Here is a 26,466-nt window from a genome sequence, read left to right as displayed (position 1 = left end):
GCAAGGTGGGGAGTCGGCCGGAGGACCTGCGGCGGGCCCTCTTCGGCCGCTCTCTGGCCCCATCTCCCTCGGCGTCTGACTGTGCGCTCAGTCCTGCACCATGGGGAAGCGGGACAATCGGGTGGTGAGTACCCGGTGGGAAGAGCAGGGGGGCGACGCGGGACCCGGCGGCAGGATAGCGGAGCCCCTTGTCTTCCCGACGGGGCCTGAGGGTCAGCGGCGGCGCTTGGACCTCGAGCCGGGCGACCCAGCTGCCCCCATCCCCGCCGGCCCCAGACGCGCGTGCGCCGCGCACGCAGTTGGCGCCTTTGGGCCCCCCACTCTCTCCTCCCTCTTTCCTCCTCTCTCGAGTCCCCAGTTTTTCTCAGCCCCGCCGCACCTTCTGGCAGTGCTCCGTGGCTCCCTTCCCTCCCGCCCTCGGGCTAGCAGTGCCCAGTTTTTAAAGCCACAAGGGCTCAAGGAGTTCTGACTCCTCTTGTGTGTTGGTGCTAAGTCTGAGGCCCCTGGACGCGCCGGGACTCGCCCTCTCCTCGGGATCGCCCACCCTGGCTCCGCGCCCCTGTGGTGCGCACGCAGGTGGGATGGAGGCGTGGAGGCCTCGGGCGCGGCTCCTCTCCGCGGGCCTGCCGCGCGCCCAGGGCTAGCGGCAGGCAGGTTCCCGTTTGAGGACCAGGATCGAGGCGTTTGGCTTCGTGTCCTCAGCACCTAGCACTGCCTGGCACCTAGTAGGCCCTGTGTAGGAATGAAGGGTGAAAACAGTTGTCTTTGGAGTCCGGCATGGCCTGGAATGTCAGTTTTGGACCCTCGGGAGTTGAGTGAGCAAGACGAGTTGCTTTTCTTCTCCGAGCTTCAGTCTCTTCATCTACAAAGGGGCATCAGTGTTATCCACAACTTTGCAGAATAGTTAAAACCGCAAAAGGCAAATGACCAGGGAATGCTTGGCCTGAAAGTTTCTAGTAAATGACATAAAGGTGACACAGGAATAAGTAATAGCAGAAAGTAAGAAACACCTTGTGATGGAGATTCGCGGTTCTGAAGGCATTCAAAACAGAAGGTGCTTTTGACAGGAGGAGATGGGAGGAAGGCATTCTACATGGCTACTAGTTTGGTTTGGAAAATCCCGATAATGAATCAGACTAGATGGACGGTAAACATAATAGGTTGGAGCCTTACAGTTCCTGGATTTGTCTTTGACAGAGTTTTAGCCACGGAGCAGCAGAACAAAAATAAATGTATAAATACATGCATACATTCATAAATACATGCAGTTATTAAAGTTAATATACTAAATTTAATGAACTATTTTATTAAGTGATTTTTGCCTTTTCGGGTAATGGGGAGCTGCTAAAAGAGCTTTACTTTTATGAAATGGTGGCATTTCTTATCTTCAGAACGTTTGTTTTAATTTTGTATAGGCTTCATAATCAAAGATGTCTAGGAACCACAGTGGTGAGCCTTAATTACAAGGTTAAGGAATGTTCTTTTCTTCTGCTTTCCTGACTGTAGGTCAGACCTTGTTGTGGTATCCTGATTATCATAGAGTTGAAATGGTGTTCTGCTAGAGCATCCTTAGGTTTGAGGTGTTAAAGAGTGTTTTGATTCTTTAATGACTGAGGGTTTGAATGTTTAGAGATCACCAGACCTTGGATACAGTTTCAGACAGAGGTCTAAGATGTTTTGTTTTTGTTTTACTGGGAAGTGTTGGTTTACACATCCCTTTGAAGCATTTGAAACTTTTCAAATTAGCTTCATTTACCAGAACATTTTGATAATAACTCTGGGCTCTACTTATTACTTGGTATGCTTTCGTGGCACAGAGTGTTCTGGTAACTTTTATTTGCACTTGAAAGGTTGTGGGAATGAAAACATGAAATCAAGAGGTAGAAGACAGATTGTCTAATTTAGTCTCCTCGTTGCATGGAGGAGGAGATGGAGCTGTTTAAACTCGGACCAAAACTTGGGTTGTCTGATACTTAGTTCAGTACATCGTAACTCTTGGTTTTAAATAAAAGGATTGTTTGCCTGTGAAAATAATGGCATTTTTTTTTCTTCTTACATTGATGGTAAAATCATATGCTAGAATTGCTTTCTTAAAAAAGTCATAAAATCTAGGTTGAAGGTTTTGTTTTGTTTTGTTTTGTTTTGTTTTGTTTTGTTTTGTTTTCAAAAAAGACTTTGCTTTGGGGTGCCTAACTGGCTCAGTCGGCAGAACAAGCTACTCTTGAGCTCAGGGTTTTAAGTTCAAGCCCCACCTTGGGTGTAGAGATTACTTTTTTAAAAAGGTAGACTTTACTTTTTAGAGCAGTTTTGGAGTCATAGGAAAATTGAGCAGTGAGTACAGAGAGCTCCCATATATTCCGTGACCACAGTCATGCATAGCCTCCCCTACGTTCAAAGCTGCTCCAGAGTGGTACATTTGTTACAGTTTTTTGTTTGTTTGTTTTGTTTTGTTTTTGCATTGTTAAAATGAATGAACCTATCTTGACACATCATTTTCACCTGAAGTCCATACTTTACATCAGGGTTCACTCTAGGTATTTGTACATTCTTGAACATTTTCTTTTTTTTAACTGAACATTTTAGTTCTCAAGATTTGTAAAGGGTTCTTAAATTCGTGATGGCCACCGTTTGTCCCCATTGTTTTCCAGAAGTTTCCTTCATGTTCTTTTTGTTACTTTGTGCCCTCTAAAACAGATGCATCCTGGGGCGCCTGGGTGGCTTGGTTGGTTAAGCGACTGCCTTCGGCTCAGGTCATGATCCTGGAGTCCCGGGATCGAGTCCCGCATCGGGCTCCCTGCTCGGCAGGGAGTCTGCTTCTCCCTCTGACCCTCCTCCCTCTCATGCTCTCTGTCTCTCATTCTCTCTCTCTCAAATAAATAGATAAAATCTTTAAAAAAAATAAAAAATAAAAAAAATAAAACAGATGCATCCTCTAGATAAAAATAGGTAATCAAAGTAACAAATGAAGGTCTGCACATTTTGTTCTTGCATCTCTCTTTTCACTACCTGCCCACTTACCTATTCCCTTGAGCCCAATTTGCCATCCTGAGTTTCTTTTTTAGGATTTTATTTTTAAGTACTCTCTACACCCAGTATGGGGCTCGACCTGGCCACCCCGAGATCAAGAGTTGCGTGCTTCACCACTGAGGCAGCTGGGTGCCCCGATATCCTGAGTTTCAAAAAGAGATTGTTTTCTGTTACCCAAACTCGTGTAGCGGTTTGGAGACATTTCTAATTAGGTATGAATACAAGTGTTTGATTTATAAGATCACAGTATTTAAAGTGATTAAGTCATAGTGAGACAGTTCAAGAAATTGCACAATTTCTGTATTTTAACTGACGTCTGACCACTCACCCCCTTAAGGTTAAGAACATTGTTTTTCATACTGATACATAGTAAGTGAAAAGGCTTTATCTTTGTAAGAAAATTAACTCTTCTGTTTTAAAAACCTTTCTATTGTGCACAGTAAAAGGAAGCATTGTTGCTTAATGATTATGAGCATAGACCATCAACTGTTTTGCAAAGGAGCCTCTTAATAAATATTGCTTTTACAATTGAAATAAATAATTGAAATATTTGGAATATATTTAAGCAGACTAAGGATAGTGTTTATGGCCAAAAACTTGAAAGTTAAACCTTATTGCATAGACAATGGTAGCTCATGTGATTGAACCATAAGTTGTCTATAATTAATAGCCTTAGCATGTGAATATACTACTTTACTATTTAATTTTCCTCTGAAAAGTAAACCCTAAGACAGACTGGTATGTACTTTGGGGAAGCACTTTCACAATAGATATTAAGGCACATAAAAATGTTAATTAATGTAGTTTTAAGATACATGCTAGAATATTTGAAGACTGTAAAACATGGTAAACGTGTTTTGATTTTTTTTTTTAAAGTAGTCTCTACACCCAGCCTGAGGCTTAAACTCATGACCTCAAGATCAAGAGTCCAATCAAGAGTAGCATGCTTGGGGCGCCTGGGTGGCTCAGTTGGTTAAGCGACTGCCTTCGGCTCAGGTCATGATCCTGGAGTCCCGGGATCGAGTCTCGCATCAGGCTCCCTGCTCGGCGGGGGGTCTGCTTCTCCCTCGGACCCTCCCCCCCTCTCATGTGCTCTCTTTCTCATTCTCTCTCTCTCAAATAAATAAATAAAATCTTTAAAAAAAAAAAAAAAAGTAGCATGCTCTATTGACGAAGCCAGCCAGGCGCCCCACAATTTTTTTTTAATGAGAGTGAAAAGTTACTACTGTACTCTTTGTGAATTTTTACTTGAAGACAGTTCAGCTTCTGAATTGGAGTAGCAGCATTGTGGATGAATTTTTCTCATTTTTTTTACCTTTAATATTACGATAATGTTTGTGTGTAGTTTCTTTGTTTTAATTTTTGTTTTTCTTTTATAAAGGTAATGGGTTGTTGTTGTTTTTAATCTCTCCAGTGTATGAAATGATGAAAGTGGACCTCTCCCTGTACATGTTGGTGCATCTGGATTTTTAAAAAAATTATAACTGTTTATTAAAATGGTATCTTATTTTTTGGCAACTTGCTTTTGCTTTTCATTTGAGAAATCTTGGGCATCTTTCCATATCAGTAACTATAGATCTCTTTTTAGTGGCTGCATAGTATTTCATTTTGAGGGTATACTTTATAATGCATCTCAATTTGATGGCTCTTTGTGTATTTTCAGTTTTCCCTATTTTAGTAATTTAGTTGTGAACATCCTTGTATATATTTGCATTCTTTGGAAATAAACAGTTTTTACAATTTTAAACTTAAGATATTTTATCCTTAACTGCTACTAAAATTATGACATGGTACCAAAGAAATGAGATGTAGATAGATATCTATCTATCTAGATCTATCTCAATGAGATGTTAGATAGATAATCTCCTGTTTTAACAATAATGAGTTTGGCTTTGCACATTTTACCTGCTTCTGGTTATTAGGATTGTCAGTGTCATTAGTAGGACCAACATCTCCTCTATTGCAGCCTCCATTGGTTGTCATATTTCTCCACATGAACTGAGTGAATTCTCAGCAGAGGCAGTTGAATGAAATGTCTGAGAACATAACAGTTGATGTAAAAAATGTGACTATATGCCTCTCTCTAAAGAGAGTTGAATTTGATACTCACATCTAACCCTGATTTTGTAAACATCCCTGACATTAAGAGCTCTAGCATTAATTCCTGCCTGTAAGCAAATTGTTGTTAATGGATTTTTTCATCCGAAGTAATTAAGCAGTATCCAGTTGAATGGAAGTAGTTCTCAGTATGTGTTGTTTATAATGGTTTTATATTGTTTGCTCTGCCCGAGAAATCTGGAAATATATAACCCATATTTGTTATTTGGGAAATGTTGGTCATTTTCACAAGTTTTGCTAAATACAATGCAACAAATACATTAATATCCTTTCACTTCCTTGGGAACATTAAGTTGTAGGTTTAAGGCCTTGAATTCAACCTTGATAGTAGTCATATTTGACCACAATTCTTTTTATTTAAAAAGTGGAAGAGTTTTGGGGTGCCTGGGTGGCTCAGTCAGTTAAGCATCCAACTCTTGATTTCAGCTCAGAGTTGTGGGGTTGAGCCCAGTGTGGGGCTTCGGGCTCAGCGCAGAGTTTGCTTGTCCCTCTCCCTCTGCTCCTCCCCAGCTTGCGCTCTCACACTCTCTCTCAAATAAATAAATGAAATCTTAAAAAAAAAAAAAAAAAGGTAGAAGAGTTTTTGTAAATGCTTGTTGACTTGGATTAAATTTGGAAAACCAAATATGAGGATCAAGGGATTGAGACTAAATTCAAGACCAAATTTTATGTATGTAGCACAGTTAATTTTATTTATTTTTAAAGATTTATGTACTTATTTGAGAGAGAGTGTGCGCATGTGCGGGCAGGCAAGCAGGGGGAGGGGCAGAGAGAGGGAGAAAGAGAATCTTAAGCAGGCTTCATGCCCAGCACTGAGCCCAACTTGGGGCTCAGTCTCACAACCCTGAGATCATGACCTGAACCAAAACCAGCAGTCGGATGCTTAACTGATTGAGCTACCCATGCACCCCTATGTAGCAGTTAATTTTAATAAAACAGCATCTCTTTGCTAGATACTGTCATTAACAAAGAAGCCTGCTTTATTTTGTCTGGATATTTTTGAAAACATCTAAAAATGTGGTTTTCTGCTATAGTAAGTACAATATACAGAGCATAATTGGATTTGGGGGGTTCTTTATTGTGCAAAAATAAACATAACAAGGTTCACTGTCGTAGCCATTTTTAAGTGTTTAAGTCAGTGGCATTAAGTACATTCACACTGTTATGCAACTGTTGCCACTCTCCATTTCCAGAACTTTTTATCATCCCAAACAAGAAGCTCTGTACCCATTAAACAGTAACTCCCAATCACCTATTCCCTCCCTCCCCCGCCTGCCCCGCCAGCCCCTGGAAACCTCTTTTTACTTTCTGTCTCGGTGAATTTGCTTATTTTAGGTACCTCATATAAGTTGAATCATACAATATTTGCCCTTTTGTGTCTAGATGGTTTCACTTAGCATGTTAACAAGGTTCATTCATGTTGTAGCATATTAAGAATTTCATTTCTTTTTTCTTTTTTTCTTTTAAGGGGGTGCAGGGGAAGAGGGAGAGAGAATCTTAAGCAGGCTCCCCGGCCGGCACGAAGGCAGACTCGGGGCTCAATCTCGTGACCCTCAGATCGGGACCTGAGCTGAAATCAAGAGTTGCACACTTAACCAACTGAGCCACCCAGGCACACAAATTTCATTTCTTTCTAAGGCTGAATAATACTCCATTGTGTGTATATGCCACATTTTGTTTATCCATTCATCAGTAGATGGATATTTGGATTGTTTCCACCTTTTGGCTATTGTGTATAACGCTGCTCTGAACATGAGTGTACAAGTATCTGTTTGAGTCCCAGCTTTCAGTTATTTTTCAATTCCAATTAGAGATGGAATTGCTGGATCGTCAGGTCATTCTGTATTGAACTTTTTGAGGAAATCAAACTTTTCCACAACAGCTGCACTCTTTTATATTCTCACCAGCAATATCCAAAGGTTCCAATTTCTCCCTGGTTTTGACAGCACTTGTTATTTTCTGCTTTTGATAATAGTCATCCTAAAGGGTGCAAGGTGGCATCTCATTGTAGTTTGATTTGCATCTCCCCAAGGACTAGCGAGTTGAACATCTCTTCATCTGCTCTTGGACATTTGAATATCTTTGCAGAAATGTTTTTTTCAAGTGCTTTGCACATTTAATTGGGTCTTTGGGTTTTTTGCTGTTGAGTTGTAGGATTTCTTTATGCATTCCGGATATTAATTCCATATCAAATGTATGAGTTGCAAATATTTTCTCTCATTCTGTGGATTGTCTTTTCACTCTCTTGGTATGTTCTTTAATACACAAATGTTTTAATTTTGATAAAGTCCCATTTATCTGTTTTTTTCTTTTGTTTGTGCCTAATTTAATTTTTGGTGTTAACAATTGACGAGTAAAATTGCCATCAGTATGGCATAGTATTTCCTGAGATAAAAGATGTAGTAGAGGGATGCGTGGGTGGCTCAGTCGTTAAGCGTCTGCCTACGGCTCAGGTCGTGTGATCCTAGGGTCCTGGGATCAAGCCCCGCATCAGGCTCCCTGCTCGACGGGAAGCCTGCTTCTCCCTCTCCCACTCCCCCTGCTTGTGTTCCCTCCCTCACTGTGTCTTTCTCTGTCAAATAAATAAAATCTTAAAAAAAAAAAAAAGATGTAGAATAAGCAGTGGATTTAAAGTTAGATCTTTAGCTTCTTTGCAACTGAGTTTCTTCATTTGCCAGTGAGCATAGTGTTATTAGCCTTACAGGGTTATTGGGCTTTAGGAGAAAACATTATAAAGTCATCTTACAGTAAGAAAGAGGTATCATTATTATTTTCATTAAATCTCTGGTGAAAAAAATTTTTTTCTGTGAAGTAGCGATATTACTCATCTCCCAAACTTGTGAGACTTGGTAGACCATTAAATTTAGTTTTTGTAATGAAAATTTGGTTAGTCAGATTGTTCATGCTTAGTTAGACATAGTATGCATTTATAATAAAGCATGCTTGGTGAGTAAGTGAGCATTTGCATTTTTGATGTTTTTTTTAATTGAGTTAATTTTTGTTCTTTCCTCGAGGCCTATATGAACCCAATAGCAATGGCCAGATCAAGGGGTCCAATCCAGTCTTCGGGGCCAACGATCCAAGATTATCTGAATCGACCAAGGCCTACCTGGTATTTGTGAAACAATTTAGACATTCATAAGGTTTTGTAAATTTTTTAAAGGTTACTGTTACAGCTCTTATTGCTTGCAAAGCATAATTTTTTGAAGTGATGTTCACAGGTGCTTTTCAATGTATGAAACACATGCATCAGTGTAAAGCAAACATTTGAGAATCCTGTACAGCTACCAGACAACCTTTCATACTGATCTCTTCTCTATGCCCTAAAGGGACCTTAACCTCGCAGTGTTTTAAGCTATTTAAAATGGTAGGGTTGACTAATCTTGCCCTTCATTGAGGTGTAACTAGGTGTTAGGAAGGATAATGTTAGGCCATGTTTCTATTCATATCTGGTGGCTTTTCGGTAAGTTAGAATTTCCCACTGTAAAATTTTGTTTTAAATTGTTTTTGGGGTTTTTATTTGCCCTCATTGAGTAGCTCTGATCATTTATAAATAAAGCATCACGGCACTGGCCTTGTTATTTTTTAGTATGTCTTATTAAATGTCACAGTTGTTAGCTTCATAATCCTTCTAAGTGCCCCTAAAGGTTGGGCAATGATAGCTGAAATCTATGCTTACATATAACAGGGGATCTTTCCTTTGAGTTAAATAGAAAGTAAGCCATGTCTGCCTCTCAGAGTATTCATGAGTGGAGCTGTTGTTGACTGTTGCAGCATACCAGAAAATTATCCCGAAACAAAATATATTTTACCTTTAAAACTGGGGAGAAGAAATGACCATTAAAGAGGAAGTGTTCAAGCAAGTATATTATTTGTGTGTCAGAGTCCCCCAAGAAAGCCCTCAGATTAGGTAACTTGCTAGAAGGACTCCCAGATAGATGCACTTTGGATAAGATTTATTACAAAGGGTACCAGCCACAATCAGCAAAGGGAAAAGGTGCATGGGGTAAAGTGTGGGGGAGACTAGGCTCAGACTTGTACGACTTCTTCTTCTCTTGTGGAATCACATAGGATACATTTAATCCCCTCAGCAATGAGTTGTAACACATATGAGATGTTGCCAACCAGGGGAGTTAATGAAAGACTCCATGTGCCCAGGGTTTTTACTGGGGACTGGTCAGCCTCTGCCTATCACGTGCCAAAATTCTAGACTCCTAGAAGTAATTCAGGTGTTCAGCCTCAACAGTAGTATTTGTATAGTGAGCCATTCTTAGGAGGGAATGGTAAGGACCTGTCCAGAATCCAAGTTCCCAGATGCCAGCAGGCCCAAACTTGTAAGCAGGCCTTTCTAAGTATAAGCAGTCAGGCATGCAGTAGCAACACTTTTCTGTGCAATATGTGCGGTGCATTATAAAATAGATGTTTAGTAATAAAAATAGTAGTTTACATAGACCCTAACACTGAAACTACTAGCTTTGGGAACCTAGGCAGATTTCTTACCTTCCGCGAGCTTCCCTTCTTTATCTGTAAAATAGGGGTAATAATACTGTGTTTTCTCACAGGATTGTTATGAGGATTAAAGAAAAATGTATTAAAAACAGTGCCACTTGTGTGTAAGTGCTCAGATGTTTGGTGTATTAGCTCTTATAATCCATGCTTAGAAAAGGAATGATCAGACTGTATTCATGATAATTGATTTATAGGGATGTGAACAAAAAATTTTTAAATGTTTTAACACTGAAATGGAGGTTTATTAGGACATTAAGAAAATTTTATTTATGAAGTTTTGTTGTTTTGTTTGTAAGCATCCATCTCTAATTTGAATTGCTTGGAAACTTACTTGTATATTCTATTTTTTTTAAGGGAAGAAGTGAAAGAACAACTAGAAAAGAAAAAGAAAGGCTCCAAGGCATTGGCTGAATTTGAAGAAAAAATGAATGAGGTTTGTATAGAACCTGTTTGAAAAAATAGGTGCCCCAAATGTATGATTTCTTTAAAATAAAAAGAGGGAAACCGTATTATAGTAATTTATGTCTTCTTAGGTTTTCTAAAACTGGGTTCTTCTCTTTATCTTCCCATGCCCTCATGTGCCCATATTACCCTGGGATTTCCATGATGTTTGCCTGGTTTGATTACAAACATGTATGTAGTATTTCAGCTACAGTATAGATTAATGCAGGGTTGCCTAGCTAGCTCAGTCAGTAGAGTAAGCAACTCTTGAACTCAGGGTTGTGAGTTCGAGCCCCATGTTGGGTAGAGAGATTACTTAAAATCTTTAAAATACATATATGGATGGATAGATAGATAAGTTCAGCTTTTACTGTCTGGAAAGAGAATCTAACCATCTTCGTTAAAAAGAAAAAAGTTCTCAGCCTCAGTGATAATACCAACTCCTCCTCTCAATATATAGTGGAGAATTCCCACTCTTTAATACCCTCTTTGAGGGGCACCTGGGTGGCTCAGGCCTTAAGCGTCTGCCTTCAGCTCAGGTCATGATCCCAGGGTCCTGGGATCGAGCCCCGCATTGGGCTCCCTGCTCGGCGGGAAGCCTGCTTCTCTCTCACCCACTCCCCCTGTTTGTGCTCCCTCTCTCGCTGTGTCTCTCTCTGTCAAATAAATAAATAAAATCTTAAAAGAAAAAAAAAAATACCCTCTTTGAAAAGAGCTATTGGGGCCAGGCGCCTGGGTGGTTCAGTTGGTTAAGCGGCCAACTCTTGATTTCAGCTGAGGTTGTGATCTCAGGGTTGTGGGATCGAGCCCCATGTCCGGCGCCAGGCTCAGCTGGAAGTCTGCTTGTCCATCTCCCTCCCCCTCTGTCCTTCTGCCTGCTCGCATGCACAAGCACTCTCTCTCAAGTAAATAAATAAAATCTTTTTTAAAAAAAGAAAGGAAAAGAACTAGTGTGGCGCCTGGGTGGCTCAGTGGGTTAAGCGGCTGACTCTTGATTTTAGTTCAGGTCACAATCTCAGGGTTGTGAGATCAAGCCCCACGTCAGGCTCTGTGCAGAGTCTGCTTAAGATTCTCTCTCTCACTCTCCTCCCCACCGTACGCCCCACCCCCATTCATGCTCTCAAAAGAAGGAAATAAAGAAAGGAGCTAGTAAAGGATCCTTTGGTGACCGGGTTCTGGCACCTGGAGTACCTTTTCCCTGTACTTAGAGGCCGAGATGGTGAGAGGTAGTAGAAGACAGAGGGAAGGAAGTAGTGGCTGTCTATATCAGGTGTATTAGAAGGGGATAGATAGCCTCTGATGGTGTTTATAACCTTTTTGCAGAACTGGAAGAAAGAACTAGAAAAACACAGGGAGAAATTATTAAGTGGAAGTGAGAGCTCATCCAAAAAAAGACAGGTAATACTATTTAGAGCTTAATGCTGTTTTTAATGTCACATTTGGGTTTTCATAATCTGTGTACTACTATCAATAGATAATTTTAAAAACTCACATCAACTTATTTAGATTTGTACTTTGTTTGCTTTTAGAGAAAGAAAAAAGAAAAGAAGAAATCTGGTAGGGTGAGCAAAAGTTTTCCATTTTTCTAAATGTTACAGTTAAGAGCCTACAAGAAAAGTAAGAATAATTTATATGACCTGTATGCTAACTGTAAATGAGTCAAGGAGCCTTGAAGTCCTTTGGTAGTTATGGGTGGGTTTTGTTATATTAGCAATATAAAGAAAAGCACCAACCTCCTTATAACCTAGTAACTCCTCTATTGCTGTCAGGGAGAGAAAGAGGGGAAAATTGACTACCATTGGCATATCTGTTGTTACTTTGTTGAGCCTTTTGTGTGTGTGTGAGGGAGTGTGGGGAGTGTGACATTTGACATTTTAATATTTAAGTCTTCTGAATATGATATCTGTCAGACACCAGATTGATTTTGTTAAGTTTTTGAGAGACTTAGTGATAAGAAAAAAATTCCTGCATCTCACAAGCTTTAATTGTTTTGTGCTTGGTCAAGTATTCATCTTCTTCTTCATCAAGCTCTGATTCTTCCAGCAGTTCTTCGGATTCTGAAGATGAGGTAAGGTTTGCCTGTAACAGTTTGTGAAATAATAGTCTCTAGTTTATTTAATGACAAGAGGAAATCCATTATGAAATATCTGTTAGAAACTTTGACTTCCAGGTTTTGGTTAATTATCCATAAACTGAGAGCATTGACATGAATAAATAACTAGATATTTAAATATTTTTATCTAATACATATATATATTTTTTAGGTTCCTAAATTTGTCTTCTTCTCTTCAAAATACCAGTAGAAGAAATGGAGCTTAAAAATCTAAAATGCTATTTGACTAGATGCTAGAGGTTACATGTGACTGACTCGAATTACTCGACTTTTTTTTATAGAGCAAGAAGGTTAATATAAGTTATATTTTTAATTATTAAGGGGGCACCGGGCTGGCTCAGTCAGTAGAGTACGTGACTATTGATCTCGGGGTTGTGAGCTCGAGTCCCACATTTGGCATAGAGTTTACTTAAAAAAAAAATTATTAAGTAAAACCTGCATTTACAAGCTGGTTCTTTCATTTAAGCTTTGTTCATTGATAAAGGTTTTGTATTAAAAAATACATCAATTATATTTTTGAAACAGAAAGCAAATGTTTCTAAAAATGTTTTATATAGGATAAAAAACAAGGAAAAAGGAAAAAGAAAAAGAAGAACCGTTCACATAAATCTTCTGAAAGCTCCATGTCAGAAACTGAATCAGACAGTAAGGTAAAATTACTCAAATTAGTAACATTTTGGATAGCAGACACATTTTTTTCTTTTAGGTCATCCTGTCTTAAATTGTTGTCAGTTTAGAAATGAGATGCTATTTTCTGTACTTTGATGGGCTGTGCCACTCAATTGATACACTTAATAATATCTTATATATGCCATTTTATTGTTCTCTAAATACTTCCTCATATGCCTCCATGTCTCAGCATTTCCATGACGGCTTTATAATAAATATGGCAGACATTATTTTTCCCATTTCCATATAGAAGTGAGAGTTCAGAGGAGAAAACCTACTCCACTATCTGGTCCAGTGTCCTTTCCATTATACCTAAATCTGCTCTGTATGTCTAGAATTGTGAAACATAATTGGCTCTCAAACAATTGTGGTAATAAGAAATACATGCAGGTTGCAATAAAAGTGTAGATTCCTGGGCTTCATGTTGAGAGAGTCTGATTTAGTAAGTCTGCTTAGGCTCAGAAGTCTACATTTTTAATAGATATCCTCTGTGATTCTGATACAGGTGTGTCCTTGGACCACAATTTCACAAACACTATCCTAGAAGCCCAGGAGAACAAAACAACTGGTTTTGGGGCAGGTCTCTACTTGTCCTAGTGTGATTTCTTCTGACAAAATGCCTGGCGTCTAGAAAGTATTTAGTAAACGTTGGTTTTCTCTTTGTCTTTTAAGATAGAAGAGTCAATCTAATGATCCTGATAGCCAGTCTTCGTCAAGTGGCTACTATATGTTAGGCACAGTTCCAAGCACTTGACATTTTTTTAGCTCAATGCTCTCAATAATCCTCATCCACTTTATGGATGGGGAAGGCTCAGGGAGGTTATTGGCTAGAACTGAAAGAATCAAAAACAGAAATTCTCACCTATCCTCCTTATATGTAAAGAGGAAAATCAGATTGGGGGATGTCTGAGGACAGTGTGAATGAGAACCCCAGTGCGTATGACCACTACAGGCAAAAATAAGCAAATGGCATTAAGTCTTATTTTAAAAGAAACCATGTGGTTATTACAGACAATGTCTATCATTTTCAGTATACATAGAATTTGATATACAGCCAGATGAAGAAGCTTCATTTCCTTACAAGCACATATATATGTGACATACATTTCTCTTATTTTCAGAATAAAATTCTGGTATTGAAATAAACTTTTTTCAGTCATAGAGCAAATCACCTTTTTGCTGTTGTCCTTATGCTCTATCTTTTACATTTAAAATTGATATGTATATATATGTTTGTTTGCTTAGGATAGTTTAAAAAAGAAAAAGAAGTCAAAGGATGCAACTGAGAAAGAAAAGGTAATTATAATTTTACTTTAGTCTGTCATACAATTCTTCATTTACTTCTAGAAATTAACAATAATGTATTCCTCCTTTTAACTTGAGATTTATTTCTTTTGCTTTTATAGCATTTTGTGTTGATTTAAGGAAATTATTTATTGAATTCATTATCAAAGGTTAGAAGATCAGAAAAGTATTCCTACCGAGTTTGAATTTATACAGATTAATATATTATCTCATTAAAAATTCAAAATAATGGAGATTAAATATTTCCTTTGTTTCTTCAAGTCATTTTGAAAGAAGCCCTTTTAATAACAGAACATGGAGTTCTGTTTCAAATTGAGTGTACCATAGATAAGTTTTGAAAAAATTTTTTACTGTAAGTAGATGTTTTATCTTCATTTATGCTTAACTATAATTAATGCTAAATTTATCCCTGTGTTTCTGATTTACATTTAAAAATCTGTTTCTGGGGCGCCTGGGTGGCTCAGTTGGTTAAGCGACTGCCTTCGGCTCAGGTCATGATCCTGGAGTCCCGGGATCGAGTCCCGTATTGGGCTCCCTGCTCAGCAAGGAGTCTACTTGTCCCTCTGACCCTCCCCCCCTCATGCTCTCTCTCAAATAAATAAATAAAATCTTTAAAATAAAAATCTGTTTCTGGGGGCACCTGGGTGGCTCAGTTGATTAAGCATCTGCCTTTGTTCAGCTGGGTCATGATCCCAGGGTCCTGGGATTGAGCCTTGCATCGGACTCTGTGCTCAGCAGGGCTCAATCTCCTCTCCCTCTGCTGCTCCCCCTTCTCTCTCTCTCTCTCTCTCTCTCTCTCTCAAATAAAATAAATAAAATCTTGGGGAAAAAAAATCTTTTTCTGGTTCTTAAAAACCTAAAGACAGCAGTCATTAATGAAAGAAAACTATAGACCAGAGTCACTATATTTTACTCAGTATTTTTACATATTTTTTTAATTGAGGTACAATTTACATAATATGCTATTAATCATTTTAAAATTACAATTTGGGGGAATATTGTGTATGTACAGTGTTGTACAGTGACCACCTCTCTAGTTTCAAAACTTTTTCATCACCCCCTTAAAAACAACCCATACTCATTAACTAATTCCCATTCTTCCTGCCCCCCACACCCCCTAGTAACTTCTACTCTGCTTTCTATCTCTATGGATTTACATATTCTGGATATATCATTTGTTTTGTTTTGTTTTTGTGAATCAAAAATAGGAACTTTAGGGGCACCTGGCGGGCTCAGTCATTGTAGCATGGGACTCTTGGACATATTAGACTTGGGAGAGGGAAAGGGAGAGAATCTTAAGCAGACTCCATGCTGAGCATGGAGCCCAGCGCCGGGCTCGATCTCATGATCCTGAGATTACGACCTGAGCCAAAACCAAGAGCGGGACACTTAACCAACTGCGACACCCAGGCGCCCCAGGAGTTTCATATTTTAAATACTACTCATCTTTTATACATACACATGATGAACATTTTTTGGTCCATGGCTTCTCTTAATCTTGTTTAGGATGTCTGTTACAGTCGTAAAAGGGTATAATTTTTCTTCTCCCTGGGCAGTATTCTCTGTTTTGTTTTTTTAAGTTTTTTGCTTTAATTCCAGTATAGTTAACGTAGAGTGTTACAAAAAGGATGTAATTTTAAGGGGCACCTGGATGGCTCAGTCAGTTAAGCGTCTGACTCTTGGCTCTGGTTCAGGTCATGATCTCAGGATCCTGGATCGAGCCAGCACTGGGCTCTGCACTCTGCGCTCAGCAGGGAGTCCACTTGAGGATTTTCTCTCTCTCTCCCTCTCCCACTGCCCCTCCTCCTACCCATGCTCGTGTGCTTTCTCTCTCTCTCTAAAATAAATCTTTTTTTAAAAGGGTGTAATTGTAAGTCATGTATCAGTCATCGTTTTCAGCTCATTTTTAAGTTGTGAAAATGACAGTGTAATACCTAACAATGGACGAAAATATCCCATTTCTAACAGTAACAAAGAATATATAGGAAAAATTTAAAGAACCGATCAGGACTTCTCTGAAGAAAATTATGTAAATCTATTCAGAGAAGCATATGAAGATTTAATAAATGTTTCTGGGTAGACATTAAACATTTTTTAAACTCTTTGATTAAAACATTCTTTAAACGCTTTGATTAAAATAGTGTGGTATGGTGCAGGAATAGGGAGGAAAAAAAAAAAGGCAGTGGAACAGTGTAGAGCCCAAGTAAAAATTTGTAAGTATTTGTGGGGTTTTATAGATGATAAAAGTGGCTTTTCTTGGGACAAAATGACTAGCCATTTGGGAAGTATAAAGCTGAACCCTCCTTAAGGCCAAATAAATCATAGGTAAGTCAGTTTTAAATGTATGAAAGTATAACTAGAGAAAGACAGGGGTGAATATAATTTGGGGTAGGGAAGGCCCATGCCTCAAAACTCAAAAACTTTTTTTTCTTTTAAGATTTTATTTATTTATTTGACAGAGAGAGACAGCGAGAGAGGGAACACAAGCAGGGGGAGTGGGAGAGGGAGAAGCAGGCTTTCTGCTGAGCAGGGAGCCCGATGCGGGCCTCAATCCCAGGACCCTTGGATCATGACCTGAGCTGAAGGCAGACGCTTAACAACTGAGGCACCCAGGCGCCCCAGAAACTTTTGACCATATAATTCTAATTCTGAATGATGAAACGAGATCACAAAAAAATCATGAACAAAATTTAAATATAATGAACAGATTTAGGAAAAACTAGAAATAATTAAAAACTAATCTTTAGTAATTGAAAATTTCTACTTCACGTACAGAAAAAGTGGTAAAATGCATGTTTAGGCAGTTCTAAAAGAAAATATGGACTGTATTTCAGTAATCTGAGACTGAGATAATTGATAAAAGAGCCTGAAACAGGTTTCTTGATAAAGTGTGATTCCTAAGTGAAATAAACAATTGGGGGGGGGAGGTGGGAGAGTAAGCAAATCATTTGGATAAAGGCTACTTTGGTCTTTGATTTAGACGTTATTATTAGGTAAAGATTTTGCACTCATGTGCCTGTCACTCCATTTCAAGTTTTTTTGTTTGTTTTAATTTTATTATTTATTTCAGAGAGAGAGAGCACACAAGCAGGGGGAGGGGCAAAGAGAGGGAGAAGCACACTCTCTGCTGAGCAAGGAGCCCAATGCGGGACTCGATCCCAGGACCCTGGGATTATGACCCAAGCCGAAGGCAGACACTCAACCTGCTGAGCCACCCAGGCGCCCCTCAACTGTTTTTAATAGCAAATAACCCATATATATTCCTGCCCTCCAGAAAGAGTTGGGTTAAGTGAGTTGTGGCATATGCTTTCAGTGAATGTCAAAGGCAACCATAAATGATGATGTAGTTGGCATGGAAAGATTGGATGACAAGAGCGGGTTCCAAACAGCAAGTATTTATGTAAAATTGTAAATGTACACATAGTGAGATATTTCCAAAAATCTTCATGATGTTTAATTCGTGGTAGTGGGATTCGGGTAAATTCGCTTACAGTGAACATTTATCATTTCTATCAAAATAATAAAGCTATTTGCAGAAACAAAATTAAATCACCGTAATATAACACAGATCACTTTATTTTCTATGTGATTTTTTGTTTGTTTAATAATCTTCAAAATTGGCCTCCCGTATATAAAGTTTTATATTGTTTTTTTCTGTGCAATGAGGTAGTGAGCATTTTTTTTCATTGTGTGGTTTTGTTGTCTTGTTATGAAGTATTCAGACATACAGAAAAAGCATATGGAAAATCATAAGATGATAACCAGCACATCTATTGTGAAGCTTTAATAAATCTTAACATTGGGGTGCCTGGGTGGCTCAGTCGGTTGAGCGTCTGACTCTTGGGTTTTATTTCGGCTCAGGTCATGATCTCAGGTTTCTGGGATCAAGCCCCACCTTGGGCTCCACGCTCAGTGGGGAGTCTGCTGCCCCCTTTCTCTCTCCTTCTGCCCCTCCCCCCCCACTTGTTCTTGTGTTTTCTCTCTCTCTCTCAAGTAAATAAATAAATCTTTTTTAAAAACCTTAACATTTTGCCATACTTGCTTCAGATGTTTTTGAAATTTTTATTCCTCAGAACATATATTTAAGTCCCTAAGTACTCCTCTGGTCTTTCTTCTTCCCCAGAGTTATATGTTTTCTCATCATTAAAAATACTTAGAGATGAAGGTTTTTTTAATGTGAATTTAACACTTGTAACACATGAAAGGAATTACTACTGTGTAGAGATCTTTTTAGATCACAAATAATTACCCATTGTTTTTCTTTTCTGCAGCACTAGGCCTGTCTGATCCAATACTGGGTAGAAACAAAACCATTAGAATACAAGGGACTCGAATCTTACACCATCTCTAGGGTTTCTTATGACACTTTAGAGTTTAATTAACTTTGGCTGGCTCAGTCAGAATAGCATGCTATTCTTAACCTCGTGGTCGTTAGTTCAAGCCCCATGTTGGGTGTACACATTACTTAATAAATATTTTTTTTAAAAAAAAGAAAGTGAGAATATAGCATCTCAATGGACATGTAATTATTTCTTTTCAGGTTATTTAATAAAAGCATTACTTTATTGGAATTAAAAACTGAATATTGGTAAACATCAATATTAGACATTTCTAAAATGAAAATGGTTAGTTTTTTTGATAATTGGAAAAACTGTTAATTAGAAACATAAAATTTGTGTGGCATAGCCTTATATCTTTTTGAGTCAAGGTACATGTATTTCTCTTAGGACATTAAAGGACTCAGCAAAAAAAGAAAGATGTATCCTGAAGATAAACCTTTATCATCTGAGTCTTTATCAGAATCAGATTATATTGAGGAGGTAAGTCTATGATCAAATTCATTTTCTTCACTTTAAAATGTTTAATAATTTGTTTTTAATAAATACAAATTAGTAAAAAGAAATATACTTTATGAATATTCAATTTACTCACTTTCTAGCATGTGCACTGTGAAAAAGAAATGGAAGTTCCATTTCAGAATGAGTTTTTCATTTTCTAGAAGATGATTATAGAGCTAATATGGTAATTAACCATACTTACAAATCTCTGCTCTGAGCTATTTTATTTTTATTCTTCTAATAGTTACTTTTTACTATTCTAGTATTATGATTACATGACAGATGCTGTTTGATGTGTACTGTATTGAAACCCAGCATTCCCTTGTTTTTGTTTGGAACTACTACTAGTGAGGGAGTAGAACAGTGATGAGGTAGAACAGAAATGTTAGCATGATCTTTTTTCCTATCTGTAACGTAAGGAAGTAGAATTAGATAGTTTCTGTAGTCTCTTTAGTCCTTTTCAGCCCTGATATTCCTATCTTAGATTTTGTTTGTACTCTATTCTTAGTTAATTTTAGGTCTTTAAGTTATCATCTTGAAAGTATTTCTCTCTTGGACTTGGCTTCCTCATTTGTAAAATAGGGCCTTTTGTAGCAATATTTTGTAATGCCCCCTGAAATGAAATTGAAGTGAATTGAATTGAAACTTGTAGTGTGTGTATATAATGTATATAATCTACACATTTTAGATTAATATCCTCTAAGAAATTTTTTAAAGAAATATAAGAAACTATTAATGTATAATTTTACTAAATAATATTTGAGTACATAAATGCTTGAGTGTGATAACTAGAAGACATAAAATCTTAAGACATAACAAAATTCAAGCTGTAGCAGGTGCATTATATATGCCCTTCAAAAACTGTACAGTGGCCTTGTCATCAATGACATTTTCCAAAATGATGAACAATTCGCAGTAAAGCTCTGAATGAATGAAACAAAATACAGTCTTTTCTATAAGTGGGTTTATTATACGAATGACTGGCAGGCTGTCTAAAAGTCATGTCAGGGCTGTCTGGCAGTCTTGGACATCACATGACAGCATCCCCAGTCTTGGTCTCGCCAAATGTGGATGCAGCGCAACTACCACCATCCCCAGTCATTGTTATGACAAGACTAGCAGTAAGAAACAGTAATTTCCTATGTGTCCTCTAGAGCACTTAATATATGTTACACTTGGACTTAACAATAAGTATACATGAACTTTAGCAACTTGTCTTAAATTCACACATTAAAAGATGAAAATACTAATGGGGTATTAAGCGTTACTTAAAAGGATTTTAATCAGTTGGTTTATACTGAATACACTATGCATATAGCTACCATTTATTGAACACCATAGAGTAAGAGAAATACTTAACTTTATTCCAGGCACTTCCCCTAGAGGGTGGATATTATCTCGATTTTACAGATGATGAAACTGAGGGTAGTACATAGCTGAGGTAGGATTCAGAGTTTGGTCTGTTTTATTTCAGAGCTCATGCTTTTTATCCACTGTATCTCACTGCTTTTTGGTCGGGGGGCGGGCGGTGCTGAAAGGGAATATAAGGAAGCCCTCTAGAGATTAAAAAGTCTTAATTTTTTTTCCTTTAAATGTTTCTCATTGACTTGTCATTATGATATAACAGGGGTTTGAGATATCATCAAAATGTTTTTTACACATAAATTCTAAAGATGTAAGGTACATTAGGGAATTAAAAAATGTCTTGAGTACAAGTTACATATTTGTCTTCTCAATGAAAATTCAAACTTTTTAGGTACGAGCAAAAAAGAAGAAAAGCAGTGAAGAACGAGAAAAAGTAATAGCAAGTATCACTTATATTTTTTACATGACAATAGTGTAGCTCTTTTTGTTTACTATATAATGAATCATGGTAAAGCATGACTTCATTTACTGGGTTCAGATAAATATTTATTGGGAAAAGTGTGGTGGTTAGCTTTACTTAGTGGGTTGGAGCAAGTTAAATTGGCTCCAGAGAAAAGAAAAATATCCTGGTAGCAAACATCTCCTGTTTTCATTTCAGTATTTTATTCAGTATTTCATTTTATTTTATTCCGTACTCAGTACTGATAGAAATGAAAACTTGAACTTTTGTTTGACTTTTTTAAGCTATAATATGAAATATTAGGTATAGTGATTCCTTCCATCCTTAATAGTAGTGACTTCCAGGTTGACCAAACCTGGTAACATTAGCAGAAAAAGCCTCTCAGCACAGGTTGCAATGAAAAATAAGCAGGAATGTGACAACATAAATGATTCAATAATAAAGATGATTCTTTTGGCCATTTCTAAAGCCAGCTCTGCTATTATGCAGATGGAGAAGAATAAAAGGAGAAAGAAGGAAGAAGAGAATAAAGAAAATGGCAGTGATATCCAAATGAGAAGCAGACCAACCTAGGGAAAGTGGATAATAGATTATCAAAGAGTAATTGCAGACCATATCATTAAAATCATTTAGGAGCACTCAGTATAAGCGTGGGTGATGGCCTTTGAAGGCATTTTCTTAGGAACAGGTAAAAGAAAAATGAGAACAGCGTCTTTTGTAGGTTTGAAGGTAACTTCCCCTTCCCAGAATTTCCCTCGCTCTTAAGATAAGGGTCCTTCTCTGATAGAAAGGTTCACCTGGTAGTGTATGACTCAGAAGTAGCATTTTATGTACTTCAAGACCAAGGTGACATTTGAGAGACTTTTTTTCTGAATGGGAAAGTAATTTGGGTGAAGACTGCTTTGGTCCTTGGTTCAGATTAATTAAGACATAATATTAATTAATTTTGGATAATTCTAATTTGTACTTGCATACCGCACTGTTTCGTGCATTCAGCTAGCATGTGATTATTAAGCATCTCTATGCAGGCACCGTTGGTGTTGGTAGTGCTGTTCTAATGGAATACAAGATAGGTAAGAGGGTGACATGTGAGAGCGGCTTTGGGGAGGGAAAGCCTCTCTGAGGAAGTAAAATTAAGCTGAAATAGGATTTACCAGAAAGAGCTAACCATGTGAAGATCAAAGGAAAATATCCTAGGCAGAGAGAAGAGCTAAGGACCTTTGGTAGGAATGAGCTTGATTTGTTTGAGGAACTGAAAGAGTAAGCGTGGCTTATACCTAGTAGATAAAGAGGAATAACATACAGTGAGTTGGGGAAGTAAGCAGAGGCCATATCACAAGCAAAGAGTTTGGGTTTTAATCAAAATGCTTTGGGAAGCTGTTTTGAGTGTTTTAAAAAAGAAGTGACCTGAACCAACTTTACATTTTTTTTTTTTTAAAGATTTTATTTATTTATTTATTTGAGAGAGAGAATGAGAGAGAGAGAGAGCATGAGATGGGGGAGGGTCAGAGGGAGAAGCAGGCTCCCCGCTGAGCCGGGAGCCCGACGTGGGACTCGATCCCAGGACCCCGGGATCATGACCTGAGCCGAAGGCAGTCGCTTAACCAACTGAGCCACCCAGGCGCCCCCAACTTTACATTTTTAGAATGCTTTGGCAGAGGAGGTGGAGTGGACAGAGGCGAGTTGTTTGTATCACAGTGGTAGTAATGGAGCTGGACTAGCCTGACGGATTTGAGATATATTGTGGACTTAGATGGTCGGGCTTGCTTACCTAGATGTAGAGAGAGGAGTTAAAACAGAAAGTGGTGTCAAACATAGATTTGCCTTAAGTAAAAGGACGAATTAGAGGTGCCATTTAACTAAGATGGCTAAGAGGAGTTAGAGAGAAAAATTAAGCATTGTTTATGGTAATTTTAGATATACCTATTAGGTATCCAGGTGGAACTCATAGTCTTGAGTTCAGAACATAGGACTAGCTTTGAAGAGTTGGTATGAAAATGGTATTTAAAGCATGGGAGATAGAGAGCCATGTGGAAGAGAAAGGAAGGAAACCCTGAAAGGTCAAGCAGAGGAAAATGAACAGCACAGGAGTTGAAGGGGTCTTTGTGATGGAAGAAAGCAGCAGACGGAGGTGTCGTGGAAGCCAAGAAGAAAAGTATTTTAAAAAGAGAGTAGTCAGCTGTCCTTTTATGAAAAAGTAACCTATACCCAAAACTTAACTTTTTAAAGGCCCAAATACAAGATTTGGGACTCTTTGTAAGATTCCATGTGTACTTGAGCTTGTCATGAAAAGAATTATGAAAGTTAGCTTAGAGCCACTAAGTGGTAGAGACATTTGAGGGGCAGGGGAATTGTGGAAAGTTGTAATTGATAAGGAAATGTATAGGGAACTCTGCTTTTGCTGTCTTTTCATGTCTCTTTTCTTGCTGAATATCAACAACTAATCTGTCATTTGATACCACCTTCCTAAGTATCTGTTTCTAAAAGTTTTGCCTTCTCTTCTACATCAGAAATAGTCACAAGAGTCAGAGTTCAGCAAAATTATAGGTCTCTATCCAGTCACAATTTGATTACTTTTTCTAGGCTTCTAAAAATTAAGCATCTGGGTGCCTGGCTGGCTCAGTCGGTATAGCATGCGACTCTTGATCTTGGGGTTGTGAGTCCAAGCCCCATGTTGGGCGTAGAGCTTATATAAAAGTTTTTTTAAAAAAGAAAAAGCATCTGTTTCACTTAAAAGCTAAGTAGACTTTTCAACTGTACATCAATATTTTTTTTTACCAGTTGTTTTTTAGTTGTTAATTTAATAATTAAAATAGTGCTACCAGTTTAGACAGGACATAATAATTTGTGTTTCTGTTTACTTAAAAAATATCAGATTTAATATATCTGTTCCCCAAAACTGTCATTTTATAAAAGCAATTGTGTTTTGCTGTGATGTGAGGATTTCTTTGTAGTAACTACAATTACTTCACCTTTAGAAATTATACAGTATGAAATACAGCAGTTGATATCATTATCCATAGAATTTATTTTCTGTGAATTTTGTTTAAAAGCTACATTTGTGTGCTAATGACTTAGAGTTTTTCCATATCTTTTTGAAAATCAACAAGCACTCTTAAGTCCTCATATGATACTGATTATTGAGACTTCTCAAGAAATGTTCTGAGTAGTTTCCTTGGTTGCCTGGATCGTTTGAAATAATTATATAGTAGCTTAGAAGGACCATGGTAAAGTTGTTGTTTTTAATTTGAGTATTTTCCTGTAGAAATGTCTAACAGGGAACTCTCTTTACAGGAAAAAACAAAAAAGAAAAAGAAGCATAAGAAACACAGTAAGAAGAAGAAAAAGAAGGCTGCTAGTTCAAGTCCTGACTCGCCGTAACATTAAGAAAAATCAGGATTCCCTTATAAAGAAAGTGCAATGTCTAAGGAAATTTCAACTGTGAAAATTATGACATAATTACTAAAGTGCATGAATTTTCTTGCTTTTAGAATTATTCCTGGACTGTTCAGTAGCCACTCGGATGCTGCTGTGTGAAAGGGCCATAATTTTTGCCTGCTGCTTGAACATCTGTTTTTTTCTCTTCCAGTGCTTAATAACTCTGGGAGATAATACATTGCAGTTGTGCTAGTGGTTAAGATATTTGGGGATAAAGTTAATATTTTTGACTAGAAGTATCTAATGATAAATCAACAGAAATCAAATCTGGATACATCATTAAGATGTAATTAGCAATGACCAGATGATTCTAGTTAACATTTTCGAAATAGGCACCACACTGATACTTCAAAATCCTTACTCTGTAGATAAGTATATTTTAAATTTTTCCCCTTATATACTTTTATTTACCTGGGGAAGGAGCTTTTTGGGTGGGGGGGCTGGTTTGCTATCTCTTTAGCTAGCAGAATAGCGTGCCTTTTATCCTCACACATCCTACTTTTGTGGACATAGTAGCCATGCTTCACAGGGAGGTCAGAGCTGAGTATAGCAGTCTTGCCCCTAGACATCCTTGGACTCTGTCGTTTGCTGCTCTAAGTGAACCAGAGAAACAGCCCTTTGCAGCATGACAGAGCCCCAGAAGCTCTGGGATTTACCTCCACTTCAATAATACTGAATGTTTTTTAGCATTAGAATGTGTTATAACATTTGAATTAATTTTGACTACACTTTGGCTTTGGAGAAGAATCATTTCAAATAGACACTGGTACTTTTTGAACTTGATAGCTGAAGATTTAAAATGCATGTTTTATACTGTTAAGTTTTAACCAGTCAGGAAAGTTTTATGTAACCAGTAATACTTATTTTATTTTTGTATGAATTTTGTTTAGGCTGCAGTGTTTAGCTTTTATTAACTCCTTATTCTTGCTATCTTAAATTCCTTACTGTGTTTAATGGCATACTTGCCAAGATACTTAGCATGTAAACAAAGCGGGCTTTTGATTTTTTTTTTTTTTTTTTTTAACAGCTTCATATTGAAGCTGAGACTTACCATAAACAAGTTGAGTGGCAGGCCTGGTATGCTGTGTCTTGTTACATAAAGCTATTGCCAGAATCTTAGTAAATATAACATTTTAGAAATTTGTCTTTGTATATTCATAACAAATTATGACAAGTTAAGTGAAAATTACATTATTGCTCTTCCTGTGTCATATTTTACTAAGATTTTGTGCCTCATATCTACTGCTGAATTGTTTACTAGTAATGTTAAAAGGAATTGATAAATCATTTTCACTTTACATTTTTATATAATCAGGTAACATATAATTTGATGTACAATTTTGCCTGTTACAGAGGGTGTGCTAATTATAGTAGTATATGCACAGAACATTTTGGCATGACAAGAGGCTGAATAAATAGCTATTTTACTTAAAAATAGCTGTGTTCTTATCAGCTCCCTTTGAGTCCCAAGTAAAGTTCCAAAGATCAAGAAACACTACTGGGTACTAAGTGGATAAGACATGTCCCCAAATTTTTAGCTGTAAAAATAATATATTTCTTGGTAAGCTTCCTTAAATTTTGTGCTTAAAAGCTTCATACTCTTTCCTAATAAATCTATATGATCTTGAGTACACAGCAAGTTTGAGGGACATTTTTTATCTGAAAGGAATTTTCTTAGGATTGTTCACAAAAATGCTAAAAGATAAATTTATCAGGTTATTTGGTGATCATTTTTGGTATGAACATAAAAGTGTTCCTCTGTAGACTGGTCCAGTACATGATGACTATGTCCCACTAGAAGCAACTGTTTCTAGACTGAAGAAGATGACCTGGCAAAAAAAAGTTGTATTCTTTCCAAACTATGTTGACTGTCTGGGAAACACTTTTCTTGTTGTTCCTCTGCTGGTGGCCTTTTTTTTTAATTCACATAATTAACATATAATATTAGTTTCAGAGGTAGAGTTCAGTGATTCATCAGTTGTGTATAAAACCCTGTGTTCATTACATCACATGCCGTCCTTAATGTCCATCACCCTGTCACCCTACACCTCCACCCCCTATCCCCCTCCCCTCCAGCAACCTTCAGTTTGTTTTCTGTAATTAAGAATCTCTTATGGTTTGTCTCCCTCTCTGATTTCCTCTTGTTTTATTTATTTTTCCCTCACTTCCCCTATGCTTCTCTG

At 37.6% G+C, this 26,466-nt stretch overlaps 1 protein-coding gene across 4 annotated transcripts; it reads left to right on the top strand.

Annotated features, from left to right (window-relative positions):
- On the top strand, positions 1-24,872 carry FAM133B (family with sequence similarity 133 member B). Of its 4 annotated transcripts, none has more exons than XM_035020557.1 (11): positions 1-124; positions 8,160-8,257; positions 10,009-10,087; positions 11,419-11,493; positions 11,625-11,657; positions 12,101-12,163; positions 12,766-12,858; positions 14,123-14,173; positions 18,910-19,002; positions 20,777-20,818; positions 24,140-24,872. In XM_035020557.1, the coding sequence occupies exons 1-11, from the start codon at positions 101-103 to the stop codon at positions 24,224-24,226; spliced, it is 738 nt and encodes a 245-aa protein (XP_034876448.1). In that variant the 5' UTR covers positions 1-100; the 3' UTR covers positions 24,227-24,872. The 4 variants fall into 4 exon arrangements, with proteins under 4 accessions (XP_034876448.1, XP_034876450.1, XP_034876451.1 ...); XM_035020558.1 differs by lacking the exon at positions 1-124 and adding an exon at positions 7,716-7,903; XM_035020559.1 differs by lacking the exon at positions 20,777-20,818.
- Positions 24,873-26,466: the final 1,594 nt, after the last annotated feature.

The sequence above is a fragment of the Mirounga leonina genome, unplaced genomic scaffold, assembly GCF_011800145.1.
Source record: "Mirounga leonina isolate KUSES-001 unplaced genomic scaffold, KU_Mleo_1.0 Mir_174, whole genome shotgun sequence".
Lineage (NCBI taxonomy): Eukaryota > Metazoa > Chordata > Mammalia > Carnivora > Phocidae > Mirounga > Mirounga leonina.
This window is presented reverse-complemented; position numbering and strand designations above follow the sequence as displayed.

What these genes read in the sequence shown, in the direction of transcription:
- FAM133B (XM_035020557.1), top strand. Translation starts at nt 101, where the DNA reads ATGGGGAAGCGGGACAATCGGGTG. An exon ending in TTGAAGAAAAAATGAATGAG is followed by an intron (nt 10,088 to 11,418) that starts GTTTGTATAGAA and finishes ACCTTTTTGCAG; the next exon opens with AACTGGAAGAAAGAACTAGA. An exon ending in GCAGTGAAGAACGAGAAAAA is followed by an intron (nt 20,819 to 24,139) that starts GTAATAGCAAGT and finishes CTCTCTTTACAG; the next exon opens with GAAAAAACAAAAAAGAAAAA.